Source organism: Seriola dumerili, unplaced genomic scaffold, assembly GCF_002260705.1.
Source record: "Seriola dumerili isolate Sdu_G_001 unplaced genomic scaffold, Sdu_1.0 BDQW01000161.1, whole genome shotgun sequence".
In the NCBI taxonomy this organism is placed as follows: domain Eukaryota; kingdom Metazoa; phylum Chordata; class Actinopteri; order Carangiformes; family Carangidae; genus Seriola; species Seriola dumerili.
The window spans coordinates 4,041,432-4,068,476 of NW_019174416.1; the positions used below are offsets into that span (position 1 = coordinate 4,041,432).

At 39.2% G+C, this 27,045-nt stretch overlaps 1 protein-coding gene across 1 annotated transcript; it reads left to right on the forward strand.

Moving 5' to 3' along the window:
• The first annotated feature begins 269 nt into the window (after positions 1–269).
• Positions 270–25,596, forward strand: LOC111226532 (cohesin subunit SA-2-like). Its single transcript, XM_022751728.1, has 34 exons — positions 270–393; positions 2,456–2,583; positions 2,673–2,754; positions 2,940–3,083; positions 3,227–3,323; positions 3,509–3,585; positions 3,771–3,975; positions 4,985–5,136; positions 7,458–7,531; positions 7,638–7,761; positions 8,408–8,506; positions 8,692–8,771; positions 8,945–9,052; positions 9,471–9,582; positions 9,695–9,812; positions 11,964–12,067; positions 12,837–12,929; positions 13,041–13,130; positions 13,258–13,461; positions 14,772–14,842; positions 14,965–15,052; positions 15,188–15,268; positions 15,388–15,480; positions 15,965–16,139; positions 16,290–16,429; positions 16,573–16,674; positions 16,784–16,932; positions 18,287–18,415; positions 18,651–18,877; positions 19,960–20,182; positions 20,943–21,050; positions 21,150–21,276; positions 22,225–22,302; positions 23,664–25,596. Exons 2-34 carry the CDS (start codon positions 2,540–2,542, stop codon positions 23,685–23,687), a joined length of 3,822 nt encoding a protein of 1,273 aa, XP_022607449.1. The 5' UTR covers positions 270–393; positions 2,456–2,539; the 3' UTR covers positions 23,688–25,596.
• The last annotated feature ends 1,449 nt before the right edge of the window (positions 25,597–27,045 follow it).

Genomic DNA, 27,045 nt, shown 5'->3' on the forward strand with positions numbered 1-27,045 from the left:
TCGACAGAAATAGACAGAAATAATTCAGATTTCTGGACTTAATTTTTGTTTCTCCTGTCGTTTTCCACAGAAGCTTGTAAGAGAGGAAAGTGCACATAAAGCAGCAACCCTCAGATGTAGTACTCATAAGTGACCACTAGATGTCAGATCATCAACGGTTTATCTAATACGGGTATTGTGGCCGCTAGGTGGTAGCTCTGCACCAGGATTTCCTCCTCCCAGGTCGTCGAAACAACAAACCGAACTACGGAGCAAGCGGGGTGAGAGAACGTCCGAAACCGCCTCTGACCGCGACTTTTAAACTCTTTTTACCGAATTGTAGTGGAATTCAGACGGAGGCTGTATAAGAATAATAAAAGTTACGATTCTAGCGGGACTACATTTCACAACAAGGTAAGTTAGCTGTAAAATGGCGGAGAGCTATCTGGAAGTTAGTTGATTTGTATTTTGCTAGCCGTCTCGCTAGCCAGGCTAGCTTTAGATGAGCCCAGAGCGCGGATGTCTGCCTGAACCAAGTCGCTTCGCTAGCTCGCGGTACATAGCTACTTCGGTTGTTAGCAAGCTAACGAACTGGATTTTTGGCACACTAGCTCAAAATATTTAGTTCGTGAGCAAAAGAATCGTTTTATTGTTTCAAGCGACTTACTTGCACTTTATATATTTGTAAACAAAGTGTTTGTTGCTTATGCAATACGGTACTGGAACTCCCGAGGCAAGATGGAGGACGCAAGGACGTGATGTTTTTTTAAGGTAACGTTAGCAGTAGCAGTTAGCATAGATAACTAGTGGGAGTTATTCTTAGCTCCTTATTTGCAGTATATTAACCACAGTTAGTTGCTCCATCTTCGAGTGAGCACTGGATACGATCAATGTGAAAACAGGGGTGGGTTATTGTCCTTGGAAATATTAGTGACTAGCGTTATTGTGTATTGGCTAATATTAGCTTGCGCTAGTACAGTAGGGCTTGCGTTGTTTTGTTATTATGGTCTAACTACGATAGCGTTAGTAAACGCTGGCATGTTCCCGATATCTAACGTTAACGCGTTGTATGGGACTGTCGCCTTTCTTGTTCAGTGAATCACAGTTTGTTTGCGCTTGAGTACTGCACGCTTACTTTATCAAATTTCAACTAGCCGACGCTGGGGAAAGACGCCAAAATCCTCGGTTGCTTAGCTAGTGGCGCTAGCACCAGCAGCGCACCGGTGTCAATTTTGACAGGAACCGACCAAGAGCATAGCCGTGCCGGCGTTGTTGGAGGGAACTGAGGCGGCACTTTGTGGAGTCGTTGACTTGCAGCAATCCACACGGTTGAGTTTCTCAATTTCGATTTATCTAAAATCGTCTAGTCTAGCTTCGCAGTTACAAGTTTATGAGATACACTGCTCGATTTGGCGCCACTTTTTTCAGTCTACACCCATAGAATCCCGTCGTCTTGTCATGCAGTAACCCCACACTATCAAGGAAATAGGCACGTAAACTGATTTTTAAACCAATAAATATCCCAGTTAAGTTTTAACTCACAAAGTCATAACTAACCCATACATAGAGTTGATGTTGAATTGGTCTACGCTGACTGAGTGCGTGATGGTGCGGGGAATTTCACGTAGATTTTTGTATACAAATAAAAAATTTGGCTTGATAAGACCCCCATTTGACATATGTGGGCTATCATTTGCAGGATACTGCGAGGGAGAGGATCCTGTGACTGACATTACATAGGAATTATGTCGGAGAGTTACCTTGAAAGTCTACACACTACTCATAAATGTTATTATAATGAAAGAATGACACACTTTTATGTCATCACTGCGTGTACTAGGAGTGAAAGACGCACCTATGGCACCTAGATTGGGTATATGATGGGTGGAGTTTATGTTTGCCTTTTCAAGGCATAACAGTTGTCCCTGGAGTGCTTTTATTGACTTTCCTGAATGCTACATTTGTCTTTGAAGAATGGATAAAGTAAGAATCCGTATTTCAAAAGTTAGGTATACTCTTCCCTTTGATGTATATGCTATTAATTTACACATCACAACCATGCAATAGTTTCTCTGTGGCCTGCGGTATCTTGTTGATGTTGATACTGTCTTTTGATTGGCTGAGATATGAATGGGGCGGATAGGGTAGTGCCATATTTGGCCATTGAGGAAGACACTCCAATCTTCGTTGCATGACGTTGTCTGTAAACCAAGGGGAGCAGAGAAAGAGAGGGAGCCAATGGCTAGACAGCTGAGTGTGACAGGAGCATTTGTTTCCGCCCCCTGTTACCATGTGAAACCGTTTTTTTTTCCCTCTGAATGGCATCAAAGAAGCATTTGCTCACAACAGAGGATGAGATTTCTGTGAACATACACATATTTGATGTTTGCTTTTGTAACATTTATTGTTTCTGCTGTGCTGAAATGTGAAATAAATCTTCATGTGTAGCTCTGTAAATGACTCTTTCATTTTCTAGGTCACATGCAACCTCTCCTGTCTTGTATTTTCTGAAGATCTCAAGTCAGTCATAAGTTGAAGTTATCCAGAAGATGTTACAGAAATGATAGCAGCACCAGAAATACCAACAGAGTTCTCCTATACTCAGTAAGTGCATGACTCTACGCATGTGATATTTACTGTTATGGTTGAAGTTGATATGAATTTTCATTCTAATGTCTGCTTGTGTCTACCAGGGATACAGATACTCGATTCTCTTCAGACACAGACTTTTCTGAGGATCCTGATGGAAGGAGTGCAAACTCAGCTAAAGGAAAGGTATAGAAAGCACAAATGGCTCTACACTTATGGCCTGCATCAGGACACATCCTGGTCATATCACAGTATTGCATAATTTTTTGCATTTATAGATCATTGTAACATTTATAAAATTAAGTTCGTCTTCTCGTAATCCCTGCAATGATACACATACATAGTGCTCATACTCTTCTATGCTGTTCCAGGGTGGAAAGAAGGGTAAGAAGGCGGCAGGGGAGAAAGGCAAAGGAGGGAAGGGAGCAGGTCGGTTAAATGGCCACCACCAGGAGAATGGCATGGAAAACATGATGCTGTTTGAGGTGGTGAAGCTGGGCAGGAGTGCAATGCAGGTATGAATGGCAAGATCTGTATGATTGCCACTTTGTAAAAAAAATACATTTTTTCAGTCATTTTTTTAAAATGATGGTCTGCAATGATCTGCATTCTTTATTGATTTCTTATTTTAAATGTGTCTATCACGATCTTCCTGCAGTCTGTTGTTGATGACTGGATTGAGTCTTACAAACATGATAGAGATGTTGCACTACTAGATCTCATCAATTTCTTCATCCAGTGTTCAGGATGTAAAGGTATGTATGTGTGTACGTTTAGGTCACCCTACATTGTGACTGGCCCCTTTTATAATGTATCAAGGAAAATGTTTGATTCTGTGTGTCCTACAGAACCACACAGTCAAATGTGGTACCCTCTAGTTGGTCTTTTTGACCACTTAGAACTTCAATTGTCTTCTGTCTAACCCCTCTGTATTTATCAGGTGTGGTCAGTGGTGAAATGTTTCGCAACATGCAGAACTCTGAGATCATCCGACGAATGACAGAGGAATTTGATGAGGTAACTCAACTTTTTCCAGTATAATGATTGCCATACAAAGCTGTCATTTTAGATTAAATATCCACTTTAGTAAATGCAAAGGACAATGGAACCAGCTAACTTTTTAGCGGGATAGAGATGGTAACTAACTGTTGTAGCATCTCATCATTACATTTACTGATGTTGTTCCCATTTGGCCTCTGTAGGACAGTGGAGACTACCCTTTAACCATAGCAGGGCCCCAGTGGAAGAAGTTCAAATCAAGCTTTTGTGAATTCATTTCGGTGCTAGTGCGCCAGTGTCAATACAGTATCATCTATGATGAGTACATGATGGACACAGTCATCTCTCTTCTCACCGGACTATCAGACTCCCAAGTCCGAGCCTTCAGACACACCTCAACACTGGCAGGTAAGATTAATTGTGTGCGTGTTGGTGTGTGAGGGGTACATTTGATTTTCAGTATTGTGCAATGTTTTTATGTTTTCACAGTATAGTGTCACTGGTGAAACTAATTTTGCCTGGCCCAAAAAATTATTTTTTTGTAGTGTTATATGTAAAGGACTGAATTAATACAACCAATGATAAAGCTACTAAACTCCTATGGCACACCCACAAGTGTGTCATTTATTTTTGCTGATTAGACTTTTAGTTTTGTTACATATGTAAGAGTAGAACAACTTCCACCTATATTGTTGGCTGTGTTATGTACACAAGGGTGCTCGGATTTCAGCAATGTAGGTAGATTTACCCACTAAAATAAAGTACCAAAGGCACCTGGTGGGGGCAGATCATGTGTTCTGTAATAGCCATAGGTATGCAGACTAGGCAGCAAATATTGTTTATGTTGCATCAACAGCATTGTACATTTTACAACAGTTTTTAATTGAGTAGATGGGCGGTGTAACTAAAAAATATAAATGTATACAGTGCTGCAAGAATGAGTCTTAAAACATGGAACTAAGTTAACATTTCTGCACATCCAGTTCCCTTGTCCCAAAGTCTATGGGTTTTTTTAAAAATAGGTTTTAGGTTAGATGCCTGAAATAAGTTTTGTTCTGCGACATTAAATAAATAAATAAATACGATTTTTTTTTTTTTAAAGCTTTTACATGTCTTTAAAAAGGCGCTTGCGAACAAGTGGCTAAATGAGACTACAGAGGTTGGAAAGATTCCATTGGCTTTTTTTCAAGGTAAATTCTGGCCAGATGATGCTAACTTCTAGGTTGGCCTACAAAAATACACCATCCCTGTAGCTCTCATTATTTGTTTTGGAAACCATTTTTGTCCTTACCTGTCAGTTTTCAACTGTAACATGTCTTTTTGTGGGCTTATGTTTTGGTGTCTGTGCTGGTCAAGACATCCAGATAACTCTTAATGTTGTAAGGTTTTTACTTGGTGTTACTTGTACTTTTAACAGCCATGAAGCTGATGACAGCCCTGGTGAATGTAGCTCTGAACCTGAGCATCAACATGGACAACACCCAGCGCCAGTATGAGGCAGAGAGGAATAAAGCGGTGCCTAAAAGGGCCAATGACAGGCTAGAGCTTCTCCTGCAGAAACGCAAAGAGGTAAGGGTGGCCACATGGCAATTTGCTGTCTTTGTTCTTACCCCTTACCTAAGCAAATGCCTTCTGCATTTAGACAAAGTGCAAGTGCATTTAGACACTTGCACATTGGATGATTCAAATTGTAACTGGATTGTAGATCTTCAGTAAGTTCTGACCAGATGCAGGTGATTTTGGACAGTTGTTTTATCAGGTTCAGCAGCCAATGTGGCATGCTCCAAACTAGAGAAAAGTTTTGCCTCTCTTTGGCAGAAAGTTACAACAACAACAGACACCATTTCTTCTTTTTTTTTCTCTCAAGCAAACAGGGGTAGTAGAAAAAACACTCAAGAATTGTGATTCTGTGATTCTGAATTGATTCTCAGATTTCTGAAAATTGATTTTTTTTTTTTTGTACGTCATTAATAAAGTTATGTTGACTCTCAAAAATGTGGAACTTGGATGTGATAGCACAGTGATGATGTACAGCATGCACACACTAGAGTTCCTTGTTGTTTACTTTCAAAGAAGGAAGGCCTTCGGTGAGTTTTGGTTTTAATAACTTACTTAGCTGTGCAAGACGAGTGCAGTGCAGTATTTTGTAAAAACTACATATCCATCACCCGAAGACTAGAATTAGCGGAGTGAAGCTCCAAACTGCAGGTATAGCTCGCAAGCTGACCAACTAACACACACTGCAGCATTTCACAAAACCTTCAGCAAACTCTGGCTAGTGAAAAAAAAAAAAAACTCTCACACCCATAAAGAGTTAGGGAAACAATTGATTTCACTGGTGCTAGTATTGCATTTGAGTGTACTTTGCTGCTGGAGACAGAGCGTAAGTAACAACGCAGTGGAGGGCTCCGCTTGTTTCTACTCCAGAACATAAAGATTAACTTCTGTTTTACAAAATATATTTAGCCAGTGATGTTGGTCAGTAAATTGCATTTTAATTTCGTTATTCTCATGCTGGCAGAAGACTGCAACATTCCTCTAAATTGATGCAATTAACATTTCAAAGAAAAAAGATGTTTGCTTTCAAACTTTCTCTGCTTTTTATGTTCGGCGGACAACGAGTTTAATCTAGATTGGTTTGTTTAACTATCAATTATATATTCATACTGCAATTTAGTTGACTAAGGACACAAATTAATGGTTTGGCAACCAGTGAACTAGAGTAAGCACCTGAAATGATTGTCTCCCTGATTATTCAATCAAGGATCAATTCTTACTGAGATAATGCCAAGAATTAAAAATGAATCATAAGATTCCCAAAGATTACCACCACTAGTAAACAATGAATTAAGCAGCCTTAGCACCCACGACATCAGTTTACCTTATCATGCTGGAAGGAGTGTCTGACTATGGTTTTACAGTTAAGAAGTGGAGATAGTGGCTGTATTTTAAAAAAAAAAAAAAAAAAAAAGTTGTTGGTTTAATTTACAATTCTACTGGACATCCCATGTGATGAGACATGTCACACTGGAGAATTTCCACACCTGTGTATGTTGTGGAGAATCAGCAAACTAGATCAACTGTATCTAAAGTTTTGCTTTTCACATCTGGTATTGAGCCTGATGACAGTATAATAGTCCTGACACTCCACATGAAACATTCAGAACCCATCCACTCCTTTCCCTGCCAGATGAAGCGTGCACAGTGTTCATTGACTGCAGGTTTATAATTGCAGAGAGAATTAGATGTCAGCGGTCATAATCTGATTTGAAGAAAATTTTAACAGTGTCCTACACAATATCAATGTCTAATAAAAACATCACTCAGCCCTTTATGGCAGCTTTTCTTTTTGTATTCAATCATGACAAGAATTTGAGCTTGAATTTAATAAGAACTATAACTGAAATCAGAATTGATCAAATATAACCATTGTCTAACCTGCAGGCGACATCCTCCAACAGGCTGTTTTGTCCAGGCAAATCATGAAAACCACATGCACACAGCCACCTTGCCATTCAGACAAAACAAAGTTACACACATAAGTGTAAATACTTGTGAATTACTCTAGCTTGTGACCATAAATCTGTTCCATTTTTAGAACTGCAACATCTCTTTAGGTGGTGGACCTGCAGTGACTGTGTTAGTGCTGAGTGTTATTCAGCTAGCATTGTCAGTTTATTAGGTTATATAACAGCGGGTCCCACCGGGCATCCATCTGTTAGTTCACTGTGCAGCCACACCACAGCATGGTGGCATAGTTGGCTGTCACACATGTCTTGTTATGTTAACAATGCCTCTTGGTCACCTCTTACGGTAACATTCTAGTCAGTTAGGCTTTATGTTTGACCAAATAAATGTGCTCATGTGTTTTGTCTTGTTCTTCATTTCAGCTCCAAGAAAATCAGGATGAGATTGAAAACATGATGAATGCAATATTCAAAGGAGTGTTTGTTCACAGATATCGGTATGGCTTCACTCAAAGCACATCTATTGTCGAAAAATGTTGATTTCAGTACTGTCTTGGTCGCTCATTCTTGTATACTGTTTAACAAAGAGTTATGTTTCAACAGTGATTCGATAGCAGAAATCAGGGCAATCTGTATAGAAGAGATTGGAGTGTGGATGAAACTCTATAGCGATGCCTTCCTCAACGACAGCTATCTGAAGTATGTGGGATGGACAATGCATGATAAGGTGAGTTAGAGAAAGGTTTCTTTAGTTCTGTTTTGTAGTGTCTTTAAAGCCCCTACACACTCATGGTCCACAGGAGTTTTCACTTAATTTTCCTCATTAGACCTCTTCTCATGACTGTGTGGGCATACACAGACCGAGTCTGATTGACATCTCCCTCACTCTCCTGTTAGTTTTGTTGTGTCTGTTAGTGTAGGACGTCTTAAACCTTTCAGTTTTTATTATTATACAGATGTCTAATCAGCCAGTAAAAGTGAAAACACCTGTGTGGGTGTGCATGGCTGTTAAAGCCACAATCAATGACTCAATTGCAAACAAAGTGAGGCCACAAAAATTCAGAACTCAGGACTGAAACCTACTGTTATTCCAGCAGTGATTGACATGTCTAATAGTCAATCAAAAATAAAAGCAGTTGAAATTTTGTTATTCATTTTTTTTCTCTGCTGTTTAAAATGAGTTTATTTCATTTATTTTTGTGAGCACGAGAAAAACAGGTCTATATTTTGATCAGTTGAAAAACTCAAAGACCTCTTATATGTATAATGATTATATGTATAATTTACATGGATTAAAAAAATGATTGATCGCTGTTGGTCACTGCAGTAACCAATAACTGATAAATGACTGCTTTTTTAATTCCCTATTCCAGCAAGGCGAGGTACGTTTGAAGTGTCTGACAGCTCTGCAGGGTCTCTACTACAACAGAGAGCTCAATGCCAGATTGGAACTCTTCACCAGTCGCTTCAAGGTCAGCACCACCTGCTGGAAAAGTTAAATACAACAGCTCAGACTTTATTGTTTCACACTCTTAAACAGCAACAAACACTGGGCTTCACTATGCATTCTGCATTGTACTGACATAATTTCACACACTAATCAAATTACTCCTTTTAGCCCAATAACTCATTCAGTCTGTTCTCTCTCTTTGCTCAGGACCGTATTGTCTCCATGACTCTTGATAAAGAGTATGATGTTGCTGTACAAGCAATTAAACTACTCACTCTAGTGTTGAAGTAAGTGGCTGTTTCTTTGATGTAATGATTAATTCTGTTGTCCCAACTTTGAGGTTGCTTACCACATATCAGTGGGACGTAATCTGTGTGTCAAGGGCAAGACCTTGTACATAGTTTACTTGGAACGTCATTTGTAACTTTAGTTGACTGACTCTTTGTGTTTGTCTCTGCAGTAGTACGGATGAGGTGTTGACCCCTGAGGACTGTGAGAGTGTCTATCACTTGGTCTACTCAGCACACAGGCCTGTTGCTATTGCAGCTGGAGAATTCCTCTTTAAGAAGTATGTCAGACATAAATGAAACTAAACACTGAATAGTGACTAAAGCTGAAAACAGAGGTTCAGAAGCATTAATGTAGAGTCAGGCTAGGGATGGAGGAGAAAAAACAAAGGAATGGAAGTGAGAATTTGAGATTGTTAATGAGACTAAAATTGTAGCCTCAGCATCACAAAGTTTTTCTCAGGTTCATCCTGGCTATATTTCTGTAGGGAACCTACCTAACCTTCTGAAGTCTAGTTTGAAAAGTTGTTCAATGATCAGCCTCTGTTGGAAGTTGAATTATACAAGTCAGTCAGTTGTCAGCCTAGCTTATGAGTTTTAATTTTGAAAGCCCTCTGCTGTTTCTAAGAAATGTAGTCGAAAGGATTATGTGGGGGTTGCTTCTGCGTGATACCCAACTAATGATTAATATTTTCAAAGATTGTTCAGCCAACGGGAAACGGAGGAGGAAGGTGCCCCCAAGAGAAGAGGCAGACAAAGCCCCAACGCCAACCTCATTAAGACCACTGTCTTCTTCTTCCTGGAGAGTGAGGTATATTATCATATTTTCTTTGATCCTCAGACATAGGGTGTAATTTCTGTCTTTATTGGCAGTATGTAAGCAGACTGAATCATCCATCCTTTGTGTGAACATCTCTCTTTAGCTCCATGAGCATGCAGCCTACCTAGTGGACTCTCTCTGGGAATGTGGTGCAGAGCTACTGAAGGACTGGGAGTGTATGATCAGCTTACTGCTAGATGAACCATTACCAGGCGAGGAAGGTATGTCCTCTGGATTCTTGCAAGTCCATATTCAACATACATTGGTATACACAAATGTAATATAGAGTAGGGCTGAAAGTGTTGGTATCCTTACACTTCACTGAAATAATGCTCTGTTCTTCCTGTAAATGCATAGCTGCATGCCATTAGTTTTCCATAGAATAAAACAAGGAACTGTGGAAAGAGCAACAAGAAGTACAACAACAGTGTCCAGTTGCACCATACATCGCTTTCTGAATGAAAGTGTGCTTCACTTAGAAGACCCAGCAGAAACAATAAAAATCCTGACTCTAGTTTGCTAAAATGCAGTGCTGACAAGCCACAATGCATCTGGGAGAATGTCTTTTGAACAGATAAAACAAAATTAGAGCTTTTTAGTGAGTCACATCAGCTTCAGCTCTAAGTTCACAGCATTTTGATTGTAACCGGTGTAGCTTTTGCAACCTTTACAGTACAGGTCACGTGATGCTACTCAGCCAATCATTGCGACTTGAGTTGGTAAATGAGCTGCGCACACGTTGCGAGACAAGACGAGAGTTGGAGAGATAAATTGGAGGGTGGTTTAGAAGAGAGAAAGAAAGGATGTGAAATGGAGTTAACAAAAAAGGGGGAAAGTAAAGCTACACTTTTTTCAAAAATTAAGCAATTTATTTTAAGATAAACAATTCTCAAAAACTCCGTTATATAGTTATTACAGCCATTATTATCCTTAAAATGAGAAAAGAACATATAATTATTATAGACTTCCCCACCATGCATTCTGCACAGTTTGTAATACTGATTGAAACTGATATACTGATATCACTCATCAAGGATCAGCAGGAAGTAATTGAACATCAAATGATATGCATTTTGAGTGAGTGAGTAAGGTTTATGTATTGGCACTACTGTGAATTGAAAGGGGTAAAATTAGAACAAAAATGGAAATAGTAGCTATATATAGGTGTATCCACAAACTGAAAATAACATGAACATATCATGTAACATGAAAATTGCATGAAGTGCTCATATTGAGGGAAAGGTGCATTAAGTTAAGTTAATTCATAGTGTTTGGCAAATCTGCCCCCTATGAAAGATGGATTAGACTCATTTGTGTTATGGGGTTACTTTGCTGTGTCTGGCACAGGGTGTCTTGAATCTGTGCAGGGCAGGTCATGGCTCCCCCAATAGGATAATGACCCAAAACATACATCTAAAATCAGCCAAGAATGGATGAGACGAAAACATTGGACCGTTTTGAAGTGGCCTGCTATGAGTCAAGAATCTTAATCCAATTGAACATCTATGAAAAGAGCTGAAACTCGCAGTGGGGAGTAGGCACCCTCCAAACCTGAGAGAACTGGAGCAGTTTGTTCAAGAAGAGAGGGCCAAACTACCAGCTGAGAAGTGTCTTGAAGTCTCCCTGTTCAGACCTGGCATTAACATGCGTCTCGAGTGAACACTTGTGATTGGATCTCACTTCCCCACTCTATATGCAAATAAACACGTATGTGTTGTTGTTTTTAGCCACTCCGACTATGACAGATGGGTCTCTTGTCAATGTGTTTGTGAGAGAAAGTGGGGCAAAGAGGGGTTGAGGGAATCATTGTACTGCGTACAGCTCTATAATAAAATACAGTTTTAGCCATTTGAAATGGTAAAATGTGTTCAATTCTTTATGAAACTGGTAGGACTAATTAGACTGTGGCAGAGGACTTCAGTTAAGTAGGTGCTCCCAGGACACATTTGCATTCACACTGCTAAAAGAATGTGGCCACATGTGGCCCAGACCACTTCTAAATGTGGTCTGAGTGATATGGATCTCAGATCTCAAATGTGGTCTGAACAGGGCCTAAGATCTACAAGTCACTTGATTGCAGCGATTGCCTCTAAAGTGCGTGTTATGAAATTTCAGCTTAAGGGTTCCAATATTTTTGCCCATGACAATTTGTTAATTATTATTATAATTTAAGATAATTTGTTACATTGAAAATCAAAAGCTGTGTGTCTGTTCTATTAAATATTGAATAGATAAAAGTGGACGCTGAATACTTTAGTCAGTTTCAAATTACTTCTGCAAAAGTTAGGGTTTTTCTTTTTTTTAAGTGGAAGGGTACTAACCCTTTCAGTCACATCTGTTGGTGTACCTTGATTGTTTTGTGTTTTTTACAGCTCTTACAGACAGACAAGAAACGGCCTTGATAGAAATCATGCTGTGCACTGTACGTCAGGCTGCTGAATGCCACCCACCTGTTGGAAGAGGCACAGGGAAGAGGGTAAGAGTGGCTAACACACTTTGAATAGTGGTCCAAGATTGTTTAAAGGATAATTCAGGTTTTTTCTAACATGGCCATGGCTGTTCCGGGATTGCATTGATGACAGTTGGGTTGAACATTGATCACTGACTTAACTTTAGAGCTGGCTCAGAGCAAGCTGAACCCAAACTCAGTTAAAATATATGCTTCTAATAGCACTTATACTTAAGTTAAAAGAATTGTTTGCCGTGTGTGGTTGATTGTATTTATGCATTGTATTAGAGAAATTTAGGTTATTGACTAAATTATATGGTGAATATGCTGCAGTGTGTATGAGGTATGATGTCAGGTTTCGGATATAGAGCCTGCAAAACATTAAGGGTTGATATGTAGTGATTTTAGTGACAGTTGCATTTCTTGAAATCTGACATTAAGAGGGCATTCGCAATATGCTAGACACTGCAAGACATTATTGTGCTGTACTGTCACTGTTATTTCTCATTGGGTTTAACTGGACCTGACTTTGGCCCTTAAATGTGTACTTTAACTAAACACTTAGGTTCAAAAGACCTGTTCTGGGATATAAATTTATCCTGGAAACAGTGAAAAACTGAGATAAATATGATGATAATTTAAAAAAAAAAAACGTAGCAGAGGTAGAAATTAATCAGAAATGGTGATGTCAAAGAATAAAGTTTACAAAAAGAAAGTAAAAGAGTAGACTTTTTGCATGCATGAATGCAAACTAGTTGTGAGAACAAAGCATGTAACTGGCTGCCTCTATGATCAGGTGATGACGGCTAAAGAGAAGAAGACTCAGCTGGATGACAGAACCAGAATGACAGAGCTCTTTGCTGTGGCTTTGCCCCCTCTACTGGCCAAGGTTTGTTACATCCACTCAATGTTTTCAACAAGCACTCCTTGATAGGGCGGTTGGCTTCAAGTGTGTATTCATCAATCAGAAAATATGATATGGTTGAAATTTGTTCAACAGTACGCTGTGGATGCAGAGAAGGTGACCAATTTGTTACAGCTGCCTCAGTTCTTTGACCTGGAAATTTATACCACAGGACGTCTGGAGAAGGTAAGACAGTTATCAGACAGCAGCAATCAAATCAGAAAGAATAAATCATTTTATTTAACATAATAAAGTTGTTTATCTTCCTCATTGATTATCACACATGATTTGTCATTCTCTCTCTCTAATCCAGCACCTGGAATCCCTTATGCGTCAGATCAGGGAAATTGTGGAGAAGCACACAGACACTGAAGTTTTGGAGGCTTGCTCCAAAACTTACCATGCCCTCTGCAATGAGGAGTTCACAATCTTTAATAGGGTGGACATTGCCCGCTCCCAGCTGCTGGATGAGTTGGTTGACAAGTTCAACAGACTACTGGAGGATTTTCTGCAAGAGGTAGGAGTAACAGAATGCAAATGTCAGCACTCCTGAGCATGCATGTTTATTCTCATTGCTCTTGTGGAAAAGTGGGCCTAATCCTCTTACACCCAACATCTGCAACGCTCAGTAGTATCACGAATTGCCTTTTGTTGCCATGAGTTGTTGCATAAACCTCTCTTGTGGCTTTTTTTTGTACTCCCATTGTTGCTATAAATTCAAACTTTGATTCATCTGCAAATAAGACATACTTTCAATCTCAAACTGTGATTTAGTTTCAGTATTTGTTCATTAAGAAAGGCAGTGTACCTTCAAAGTAGCTTGTGTTTGGCCATATTTATTCTGAATAGTCAGACCATACCTTACAGGGATGTTTATGCCGAAAAACTAAACTAGCCTCCTTCCAGTTTCTTTGTTTTAGCCTCATTGCATTATAAAATTCAAAATGGCATTAGACTTTGGATTTCGGTTGTTCTCAGAGGAAGTCTTTTTCCTCTAGCAGTAGTGATGATGATGATGCACGGAGCATTAAATTAACTGGACCAGCATCTTGTGTCTATAAAGACCAATTATTTCTGTACATTAACAGCAAACATGCATAAATAACATACTGTATATGAAACAGTTGTAAATTTTATCTGAGGACTGACAACTTCAATTTGTATCTGCTCTAGATCATTCAATATGTATCATATGAGAAATCATCTTGATCCATAAAATTGAACTAGGGTTGGGATGATATGCTTATCTCCCGATTTGACACTACTAAGAAGCTTGTAGAACTACCACTGTTACGATTAAAAAGTTAAATAAAGTACTGTTATAGTTAAGGTAAATAAAGTTACATGAAATACTATTATAATGAAATGAATCAAAGCAGAACCACTGATGCTTTTATTCTGACACGCCAAACTCATAAGCCCATAAGTGTTAGATGACTTAGTTGTTGTGAATTTGAAGCTTCCGGTCAACAGACTGTTGGACAATAGCATTTAGCTGTTTGCATTTAGCAGAAATTAAACAGTTACTGGTCAGAGGTGCTGCTAAACATGACAAATTACTCACTGTGAGTAATAAACCCTTCAAACAAACAAACAGCTCTCTGGTTCATGCGCTGATGATAACAGGCTAACCAGCTAGCTCCCAGGCTACCTGTTGGCTGCTAGCTGTTGTTGCTCTAGCTCAGTGTAAATAATAATGAAAAAGTTGATTCAGGAATCAGCATAGCAATTAAAAACATTTCAGTAAAATAAAAGAATAATGATACTATAGTGAATAGTTTTTTTTAATGCCTAAATTCAACACAGTGGCACAATTTCTCTTTCCAGGGTGAAGATGCTGATGAAGATGATGCATATCAGGTTTTGTCAACTCTAAAGAGGATCACAGCATTTCACAAGTATGAAATTTATACACTTCATATTCCTCTTTCACATCTCCTGTGCCGTCTCCAGTTGGGACAGTAATTTGTGTGTGTATGTGTGTCTGAACCTGACTGAGACTTTCTCAAATCTGTTGCAGTGCACATGACTTGTCGGGGTGGGACCTTTTTACCAGCAACTTCAAGCTGCTCAACACAGGCATAGAGAATGGAGACATGCCTGAGCAGGTTATTAAATTATGTTATTATGAAGTTATATGATTGTGATGACAAATTGTCAGCTTTTGTGAATACTAATAAATATCGACCTATCTGGAACTGTTTTTTGTTTTTGTTTTTGTTTTTTTCTTTTCTTGTGAGCAGATAGTCATCCATTCGCTGCAGTGTACCCACTATGTGATCTTGTGGCATCTAGCCAAGTTATCTGAGGGCAGCTCCAGAAAGGTGAGGTCTCTTAAAACCAAGTTCACTGTCTCTACTCTGTTTCTACACTGTTTTGAGGGGAATTTGATGGGCAAAAGGAAGAGTATGTTAACTAAATATCTGACTCTGTTTTGAATCAGGATGACATGGTGACCCTGAGGAAGCAGATGAGGGCATTCTGTATGATGTGTCAGCGCTACCTCACCAATGTCAACACAGCCGTCAAAGAACAGGTGACACAGATATGAGAACAACAAATCTGCTTGTGTAGCAGTAATAGTAAAATCTGCTTAAAAGCAAGGATGAAATATATACAATGGAGATCATTCACAATTAGGCAAGGTGGCAAAACCTTTTAACGCAGAAGAGCTGTCTTTGCTGCAATCCATTGCTGCAGCAGTAGATTTCTAAGCGTCTAAGTGCTAGGAGGAATAGTGTTATCACATAATAAATTAACTTCACTGCATACTCTCTATTTGCTTTGTTCATATATGATGAAAAAGTCTTTGATACAACTTGATGCTGAAACCATCTGTGCCTCACAACTGATGTAAAAAGTCAGATTTTCACAAATTCATGAGGTGTTCTTTGTAATTATACTCATATACTTACACAATGTTTAAAACCTAATTTGGAAGCAGTGCTTTTGTATAATGCTTGTGCAAACTGAGCTTTAACTGACTGTCCTTTTTTTTTTTTTGTCCTGTTCTCCCACAGGCATTCACCATCCTGTGTGATCTCCTGCTCATCTTCAGCCACCAGATGGTGTCCGGAGGCAGGGAACACCTGGAGCCCCTTGTCTATTCCCCGGAGGACTCGCTGCAGTCTGAACTACTCTCCTTCATCCTGAACCATGTCTTCATAGACCAGGACGATGATACAAATAGCACAGGTACAAATGCAAATGTGCAGTTCCAGAAGCTCATTTACTTTCTGCTCTGCTCCACTAGGCAAGGAGAGCAAGTAAGAGGACCATTTTTCAAATCAGCCAATGTGCATCTTATAGAACTACTTTTCTTTTTCTCTCTCTCTCTGTTTTCAGATGGGCAACAGGACGATGAGGCTGTTAAGATTGAAGCGCTGCACAAGAGGAGAAACCTCCTTGCTGCCTACTGTAAACTGATCATCTACTGTGTGGTAGAAATGAAAACTGGAGCTGACATCTTCAAACAGTACATGCGGGTAAGTTCAGCTTCTCTACATTTTAACCATACAGTGTACAAAGACTTTTAACTAACAGAATATGCCATTGCAGAGTTTAATGCATGATTTGTCAAAAAAACAAAACAGATATACAATTCTTTTTTTTCTTTCTTTCTTTACAGTATTACAATGATTACGGTGACATCATCAAGGAGACTATGAGTAAGACTCGGCAAATCGACAAGATTCAATGTGCCAAGACACTCATCCTTAGTCTGCAGCAGGTCAGTGTACAAACTCTCACTCACTCATTAATTCATTCAGCAGTTCTGTTCACGTGTCCTGTTTTTAACAGGTTGTTGAGGTAATGTTTCCCATCTCTCTTCCTGCTAGCTGTTCAATGAAATGCTGTCTGAGCTGGGTCATGGGTTTGATCGCTCCTCCTCTGCATTCTGTGGAATCAAAGAGTTGGCCCGACGCTTTTCTCTAACCTTTGGTCTCGATCAAGTCAAAACCAGAGATGCCATCGCTATGCTGCACAAGTAAGGTTTCATTCTGCTCTTGTTACATTGCATTGCTCTTTTCACATTTTTGGCCTTGCATCTGGGAACTGCCATCTCAGACAAATTACTCTTTGAATAGTGTGTTTCCTCTGGCCATGTTTTTTCTCCTCCGGATTTCAGAGAGGCTTAAGTGATAAAATATTGTAGTTTTTTTTATTCCCATGCACTGAAAGTATTATAGACGAAAATGTACAAAAAATGTCAGGCTCTTCAAACACAAAGAAGAGAAACAGTGCTATAAAAACAAAACTTCTCTGTTACGTACACAATGTTAAAAAAAAAAAAACAAAACAATGCAAGCGTTCTTGTCTGGCAAAATATTGGTCTGAAATTTGTAACACAAGACTACTGTCTGCCACTGCATGGTCCTGTTTTTCCCACCACTTTGTATGAACATTAACTGGTGCAGTGGCAAAGTAAGAAAACATTGTTCATGCAGTCTTGACCTTTCTGGATGATACATGTTGTTTCTTTTTAGCTGTGATGGAGAGTTAGTGTATAAAATCACACAATCCTTCACATTTGTAATCACCCCATTCATCACAGTGGCTTTGTTTCTCTCATGTGAATTATTAAATTATAATATCAGTCAGGTTCCAAGAAAGCTAGTACATGCACATTTGCAATGTTTGCTTGGGTATCCCCTACACTTGTGCAACATATGGACATACTTTATAATAGAATATGCTGGGTGTGTGTCGGGAATTCGAGTAATGAAACGGAGGCTGAAAAATCTGCTTAGTTTCCATCTAGTTTTTTTTTTTTTTTTTTTTTTTTAACCTTTATTTAACCAGGTAAGTACCATTGAGGTTTAAAACCTCTTTTTCAAGGGAGACCTTGCCGATATAGCATTAGATTGTAGCACAATTTAACATGAGTACTGGGTGTAGTAAGGCGGAAAAGACCAATCGTCTTACCACAGTGACATAGGGTATGTCCATAAGAGTGTCAGAGCTACAGAGGCCTCTGCAAAAAGGCTTAAATCCCAAGCGTTCATGTAGAAGCAAGAAAACAAAAATCCATTATCTTTCATCAGTTTTAGTGCTGGTGTACTTTAAGATTTGAGTCTTGTTCAATTTAGAAGAATTCAGTGTAACTTGACATTTTCATCATCAACATCAAGTATTGAAGAAGGTTCTATTATTAGAATCGCAATATCCCTAGTTGTACTACAGGACAATATATCTTTCATAAAAAGCTTTGTGATGTCTTAGACTTTAAATTTTCATGACATAGTTTGGATCAAATATTTTTTGGGTTTAATGTCCATGAAACCATGTATTTTCCTCTGCTCACTGTGTTATTCCTATTCCTATGTGTCTGCAACTCTCAGGGATGGTATCGAGTTTGCGTTTAAGGATCCTAGTCCCCAGGGAGAAGGAGGCCCTCCCCTCAACCTGGCGTTCTTAGACATCCTCAGCGAGTTCTCCTCCAAGCTTATGAGACAAGACAAGAGGACTGTGTAAGTTTTTTTTTTCTGCTTAGCTGACAAGTGGGAGGCCTCAGAGTGTCAGTGCAACAGGTGTTTGTGACAACTGGTGCAACTGGTGTTTCTGATGCATGGGGGTTTGCTCTGAGGCTTTTTTTTACCCTCCAGTTGGAATGTGCACCTGGTTTTGTGTGTAAAGTTTGTTCTCTCCATGCATGGATGCATGGTTTTGTTCATCTTGTCTATGTGACCTCCTGCTTCTCCCCAGCCACATGTACCTGGAGCGCTTCATGACGTTCCAGATGGCACTGCAGCGAGAAGACTGCTGGCTCCCCCTCATCTCCTACAGGAATTCCCTGCAGGCTGGTGGTGATGACGATACCATGTCAGTGATGAGTGGCTACTCCAGCAGAGGCTCTTCCATTCGCTCCAAGAAGACCAAGCCTCCCGCTGCTGCAGCTGGAACTTCAGCAGCCAAGAGGAAGCTGCCAGAAGGTATAGCACGCTTGGGAATCAACAAAATCATTAATAATGTTTAATATCTGGGTTAATAGTGCTTTCTTTGCTTTTTTCATTTCCAAGGAAAAACAGACATTAACTTCATTTTAGATAGTGGTGACAACTCCCATTTTTTTTTTAAAGCTTTAAAATTGGACATCAGCAGTTTCCTGTTATTAACAATAAACATCCATCAGTTCAACTCCTCAGCGACCACCAATGCACAAACACACTGAGAACTGGTCTTCATGAGAATCACATACATTATAACCCAACCCAACCATGATATTACAAAAGCAGAGACAGAGCCGAGATTAACCCAAATGCGTTTCTACTGGCCTGGCTCAGCCAGTGGAGCTGATGGGTGAGGAGATTAAACAGCAGATGGTAGGAGAGAGAGAAAAGAGTCAGACTGCTCCTTACCAATCACAGTGTCACTTAAATCTGTGTCCATGTATTTGCTGAAGACTTTTTCATGACGAAGGATTTCTCTAGAATATTAAACATTAGAGCTTTCATAGCATTCAAAATGCTATGAATCTTTGAGTAAAATGCAGTGTTTGGTGGAGGAAAAAGCAGTGAGCAGGGCTGACGGTATAGTACAGTCAAAATCAAATTGTTTGAAATATCACAGACACTTCAGCGTTTGTAGTTGCGATCCCCTTTGTTGTTATCTTTGGTTTGGATTTCACTGATTATTTCTGGCGTCTCCTCTTTAACCATGAATTGCAAATTCCCTCTGGTGTGAAAGGGCAAACCTCTGGATTCAATGAGTGGATGGCATTTTGCAACCAAAACTGTATTCTGCATCAGTTGAGAATACACTAAATTTGAGTCTGGAAATACTATGCCAATGTTCTGAGATCTCTTTAGAACTCTTCATAAAAACCCCTGCCTCAGTGTAAAGATACATTTTCTTGTTTTGCTGTAGTATTTGCTCACAGTTATGTTTTGAAACTCAACATTGTTAATAGTTGAGGGCCTTTGGAAGGAACTTGGCCCTTCAAAACAAGTATAACAAAACAAGAATGTGCACGGTTGTTGTGAGTTTGTCTAACACTTCTGCCCTTCCCCTCCAGAGGAGAGCAGTAGCAGCAGCGAGGTGTGGCAGCAGACCATGCAGACCCCAGTCATGATGCCGTCCCCTCACCTCACCTCAACTGCCATGCGGGACCCTAAGAGGGGTCGTGATGACAGCTACATGGGGGTCTACCCCCTTCCTCATGACCAGCAACAGCCCCACCAACACCCACAGCACCATCAACAGACGCCTCAGCACCACCAGACACCCATGGATTACAAGTAAGTATGCTTCACTGTTGCATTGCAGAGGTGCAACGATGCAGTCAGTTCACAGTTCGATGTTCACAGCTGCTCAATGGATACAAGATATTTATTTATCAATGTGGAAGATTTATTAATTCTTTCTTGGTCAGAACATTTAAAAACTGTTATTAACTTCCATTTTTGGGGGCATGATTTATTTGGATATTTCAGTTAATCTTACAGCTCCACTGTGAACACCGTCAAGCTTTTATATCATTGAATATTCTGCCAAGGCGTAGTCTCACTCACTAAATTTCACAGTCCAGCATTACCTTTTCTACTCCTCATTTGTTGTGTTGGCCCAGCATTTTCAAAACTCTTTGATGGCCATTTACTTTTAATTAATTATCTGTTATTTTTCAATGCGTCCTACCACAAGATTTTATAAATATGACTTGGCTTGTATCCAGGCTCATTGCTCAGTTCCATACATCACTTATTCTCTGAGAATGGGATCAGAGGACTGGAATATGAGCCAGAATACATTAGGACAGGGTTCACTGTAATTTCCCATTTGTGTTTTATTAATTTGGAGGGCAAATGGTAGCAAAATGCTTGTACTTAACAGCCTGCCAAGTGTTGGCCCTTCTGGGACAGTGACTGACAAGTTTATTTATCCAACCTGACTTTTCATAGGCACCAGGCCAGTGACCATCTATATAGTTCTAACTGACATCCTTGTGGTATCGCCAGTTAAATCACCAAACAACATGGCTAATTACTCCTGTGCGTTTAGTTCCCAGGTGACGTGGATGCTGGCTCAGAGACAGCAAGAAGAGGCACGCCAGCAGCAGGAAAGAGCCATGAACTACGCCAAGCTCAGAACCAACCTGCAGCATGCTATGTAAGACAAACTCACCTACGCACAGATGTGCTTGTGAAAATCTCATTAAAAGCATGATTCCATACTTATATAATGGCTTTTTTTTTTTCTTTTTTGCAGTCGTCGCGGCACTGGGCTTATGGAAGAAGACGAAGAGCCGATTGTGGAGGACGTGATGATGTCATCTGAGGGCCGTATGGATGACCTCAATGAAGGCATGGACTTTGACACCATGGACATTGATCTGGTGAGATACACATTTAGTTTTTTGATGTTTATTTCTGACTAGCACATTTAAATCTCAGGGATTCCCACCAATCAAGTTAGTTGGTGTACCCCCTTTCACAGTTCCATCAGTGTGATTTTAATTAGAACTTAACTAAATAAGCTATAGTTCTCATAACTATGACCATAATATATCCTGATTTAATACAAAAAACATATATATATATATATATCCTGGTTTCACATGGATACTCTTTCTGTATTGGGGCAGATCAGTCATTTATTTTAAGAAAAGACTGATTTGCTTAGCATGCAACAGTTAATAATGAGAATCTTAAATGTAACTTCAAAAGAGCAAAGAAGACAAAAGAAATCATCAAAAAGAATTGTGGCCTGGGGGAGAGGATATATCTGCTCTTTGGGTTTTAAAAATATGATGAAACATACTCTGTCGACAGGGCCCTGCAACTGTTGGTACAACACGAGGCAATATGACAAATTTATTTGACCATTTTACACCAACGCCACAGAACCATGTATGATGAGTGTAAAGCCAGAACTAAATTTTATCCAAGACAAATGTCTATTTTGGATGCTTCCTCTGGTGCTGGACTCTGTAAGACAGGCTCCAAATGTCATGTTGAATCAACCAGAAAATTGAACAACTGCCCTAGTTCCTCTAAATTCACTCGATTTGTTGCATGTGTGATACATTTTTTCCAAATTGAGCTACAGGAGTTCAATGCTGCAAATATCTGCTGAAATTATGCATTTTCTTTTTTTAAATATTCTAATTCATATCGCAAAACTTGATGTCAACAGTTTGTTTATTTTCTCAGTACAGTTCAACCCTAATTTTTAGTATGATCAAAGATTGTTTAAACATTCATTGGTTGTCTGCCAAAGCAGCTGTTAGAGCAAGAAACATTATTGGAGTATCTGTTCTGAGTGCCTCTTCTTTCTCTTCCAGCCACCCTCTAAGAACCGTCGTGAGAGGTCTGAGCTTAAGCCAGACTATTTTGACCCTGCTTCTATCATGGATGAATCGGTAAGGAGCATCTCCACTGAATCAATGAGATATGTTTAACCTTGTACATCACCTCCATTCAAAATTCAGTTTTCCTCTTCAACTACTGTTATCTGGAGCACTACAAACAAATACCAGCATACTTATGGAGACTCCAGGTGTGTTTGCGTCATGGCCTGCTGGAGAAGCTTGTGAGGCACAGTGAGAGTAGACGCAACCTGTGATTCCCTTCAAAGAAAGTAAACACTAAAATTAGTGTAACTCTATGGAAGTAATTTGAAAATAGATGGCTTGCAACCAGTCGCATTACATGGACCACTTGCAAGTGTGTTGTATTTGGGGCACTGAATGAGACATCAAAACATTTAGACAAGTTCAGCAGACCAGGTTGAACGCACAGCAGCCAAATGCAACATTTCTTATTGGTTGCAAGGCTGCTATTTTTGCCTGTATAAACACGCCAAATTTTACTTATGCCAGAGTTTACTGCCAGCCTTAAAATCGTGTTTCAATGTGTCCCAACCTTAAGAAACCCTGAGGATATGCCTTGAAATGCAGGATTCTTCAGACACTGTCTCACTGTCTAGAGCCTGTGTGGCTGTTTTGTGTCAACTTTAAATCATTTAATTGTCATAAAAATATCAAAAGAGAAGACACTTAACTACTTGTTCCATTAACGTTTTTCCAAGCTAAGATACAATGCAGCAGTTGCTCAGCTTATGACACTACCGACTGCACCCCAGCTCAGAACAAGTCTGGTTCAGGGCCATTTTTTCCACTCTGAATTACTTTTCCACAAAGTTAAAAATTGATGTGGCTGTAGATAAGATTATATTTTGTAACAGCAGACAGAAAGTCAAATGCACTCAATGCAGCATGATGTCAGAAATGTTGAAAACAGACAGCAATTGTCATACTACATTTTTGCTGTGAGCTGGCTTTAGTCAAAGCCTTGTTACATTGTCACTTTCAGTTCCAGCATCTTATGTTGTCTGATTTTAGACAATCAGACAAAGTACTTTTTTGGCCTGTATTTTAATATTAAATTGTCGGGTAGATCACTTCCTCCATATGACACCCTGGCAGCAACTGCTGTAATGATGTAACCACTCATGTTAGGAGATCCAACCAGTTTTGTTTTAGCCAAATATGACCTTATAACTTGACCTCATTACCAAAACACTTTATACTTTGGTTTGTATCAGACTTGCATCACAATTCTTGTATATTTTCATACTGTACATGGGCAAGAGACAGGGTGAATTTTTATTTTAATTTTTATTTTTCAATATCAGAATCTCATGTACTGATCAATTTCTTTCATATTAAATGTGTGTGTTTAACTTAATTGTTATTAAAGCATGTTTTTTTGTTTCCTCTAGGTTCTTGGGGTGTCCATGTTTTAAGCTAATATCCAGATGATTTTGACGCTGGGATAACAGAAGAGGCGCTTTGTATTTAAAGAGAATTTTAGATGCGAAAACAGAAGCGTTTTCTCTAAGAAAAAGCAAAAACAAGACAAAAAAAAATTCTGGCTTGTACTCCACGTGGACCAATGACAACCCACACTCAGTGTTGCTTGCTCAGAGAGGACTTTGTTTCAAATATTTACTTTTATAATCTTGGGTAAGCTCTTCCTGTTCAGAAATAGTGTAACAGGCCACTTCCAAACCTATTAGAAATGAGACATGTCTGAAGAAAAATCCATAATAGCTTTTTTTTTTTCCTTTTCTTTACTTTTTTCTTTACTTTTTTTTCTTTTTTTTTAAACGGGGATGAATTGGTGTGTTTAACTTAAGAAACATTTTTTTGTTTATGTCTAACCCTTTTTACAATTGTAGTAAGTTACCAGGTGTGAAGTAGTAATTTATAAACAGACTGTAGTAGCTTGCTTGTACTGTGTTAGCCAAGTGGATGGAGGTCTTTATGTTTCTGTGCTCTTTCTTTTTTTTCCTCCCTCTATCTCTTAAGTTTCTTTTCCCTGTTGTTGGGCCTGAGTTGAGGTCCTGATAAACCACTGGTGGTTAAGATGGTGAGACGTCACATAGAATCAGTCAGGATCTCTTTATGCTGTGAAGATTCCCAGAGTCCACTGAATGCTCCACACTGTTAAGCAGTAAATCCTAGAGCTTACCCCAAGATCTGGACCACTCCTTAACCACCATCTACTAGGGAAACGTGTCCCCCCCGACAATGAGCAGAGTTTAATCCCAGTAGTGCCACTGTGTGGGCTCTGGAAGGAAGAAGCTCAGTCAAAGAAAATCACAGCAAACTCCAGCAGCATAATGTTGAAATGGGTATCTCTACATTTTAAATAAAAGTTATATATGAATCGGTGCTGATTTTATATATGTGCTTTTGGTTTTCTTATTTTCAACTTTTCAACCTTCAGTCACAAAGTTTGAGAAATGTGTAAGTAAAACTTAAAAAATGAAAGCATGTGAAGCCATGCATCAAGGAAGATTTTTAAATTTGTATTTTTATGTTTTTTCTCTTTTTTTTTTTTTTCTTTTTTTTTTCTTTTTGTCTTGATAATGTCTTCGGGTTTCTACCTTTTTTCCTACATGTAAATTAGTTTGGATAAAACTAATGAAAAGACTTGTGAAATTCAGCTTTAAGGTTTTCTCAACATGAAAAGTCCTGTCACAAAATACTTAAAGATTTCAAATGTTAAAAGTGAAAGGTAGTCATTCAGACAATACTGAAGATGAAAGTTATTCAGCAGCGCTGTGGCAGCTAGACAAAGCTTAGATTTTGACATATATTTGTCACACACAAGTTTTAATGAAATGTTTTGTCTACTGAGGTTTTTATTTTGTAGTCATTCCATGCTTAAGCCTTAAACATGCTTGTGAAGGTCACCTTCTCTCACAGTAATCTTCCATGTCAGAGGATCAGTCATGTTTAAAGGTGGATAATTGGCTTCTTAGAACATGAAACATGAGGTGGTCAGATGTAATGTGATAAAGTAGATGAACAGCCTATATGTGTTTTGCCTAATTATTTTATGTAAGTAAAAAAGAAAATTCTTTTAAGGAAAAAGTACTGTTTATTGTTTGTTACTTACCACTACATTGGTATAAATTCTTATTAGATCATGTGTATATATACAAAATTTAATTTCTTTCCTTCCTTCCTTTTGGCCATGTCTGTGTTTTGTTTTTTTTTTTTGTTTTTTTGTTTTTCATTTTTTTCATGCACTCTTGCCTACACTCTAAGTTGTTGTCTATTATCCCATCCTCCTTCAGTCACTCTGTTTTCTGATTTGTACTTGTCTGGAGACAGTAACTTTTGAATAAAAATCAACACATTTCACCTGTGGTACTTTTTACTGACCACACTGTGATTAATACTGGTGTTACACATGTCCAGGCTGCACAGTACACCTGTAGTCTTTCTCCTTTGCAGATTCATGCTATTTGTGGTAAAATATAGTTGTCATGATATTCACTTAAGATGTATTCACTTTAACAGCACAAGGGGGCAGTATAGTCCACAGCGGATACCTAATTTCCCCACAATGGCAGTGCTATTACTCTATATGGTGTCATGCTGTGTAATATATGTATCTTTTTCACTGTGCTGAAAAGGCTATGAATATGTATTCTTGGGCCCTCTGTATCTTCAATGCACATATCTCACTGTATGCGACAGCTTTTACATTTGTGTTGACTATCAAAAGAGCCCATTGTGGCAAGAGTAATGTCTTGTTCTGTGGAGACAAAGCATGCCATAGTTGCTGTAATGATAAAAGTGAGGAAGCGGAGGAAGGGATGAAAGCATCACAGACTTCTGTGTTAAGTGCATGATTAATAAAGAGGAGCTCAGATCAATGCGGTCCTATCAGAATAGGACCTGGCAGAGAGCTCCCCTTCATGTCCAGCCTGTGATACATGAAGAGACTCATCTATCACTACGTCAGTCTGCTTGTCACATGTCAGCTGTCAGAATAATGTGCAGAAAAGGACTTACCTCGGCAGCCCCGCTTGGTTCTCTTTTGAGCTGTCAGCCCTTTCTGTAACACACTGTTCGTGGTGTTCCTGCAGAGGGAGACCAAAGTGAAATTTTAGATTAGTGTATAGCTGTTGTCAAACCAGTTTTATGAAAGTTGAGGAGGGTGTTTTATGTCCACATCTCACACTTCTGTGCCAAAACCACTATTCTCCCTTTTACTTTTCTCTCTGATTTGTCCTCTCTGTGCATCTATATGGGCTGACTTAGGTTAAGTTGTGTTGCTGAGGTCAGGGCTGCTGAGTTTAAATCAGAGCCACAGCCTCTGTGGGGCTTCCAGCTTCTATTTACCTCTGATAACCCAGAGGCCTCCAGGGGCCCTATCAGTTTAGCTGGTGTTGAGACCTCAAAGAGGGTCAAGGAGGACTGGGACTGTGATTCATACATACATGTGCAGAGTTCGCTGGGAGACTCGTCTAACAAGATCTGAAAAAATATTTCATGGCAATTTAAAATATACTCATTTGCTGTACATCTTTAATTGATTACAACTCTCAGAAGAGCTGTTATATATGGAGGACGAGGCTTTGCCAGAGTTTTGCGAGAAGATAAACCCACAGAATTTTAATTCCGTGGATAAATCATTAATGAGAGCGTTGGATGTAATCTCCTTGGCTTGTAAGGGCAGAGGAAAGCAGCTGACCCTGGAAAATCATTTACCAGAACCTGCCTCAGATTAGGCACAGAGACGGACCAGCTTCCAGGCCACTGACGCTCAAATGTCCAGACTTCATCTTCCAGAGCCTTGTGGTG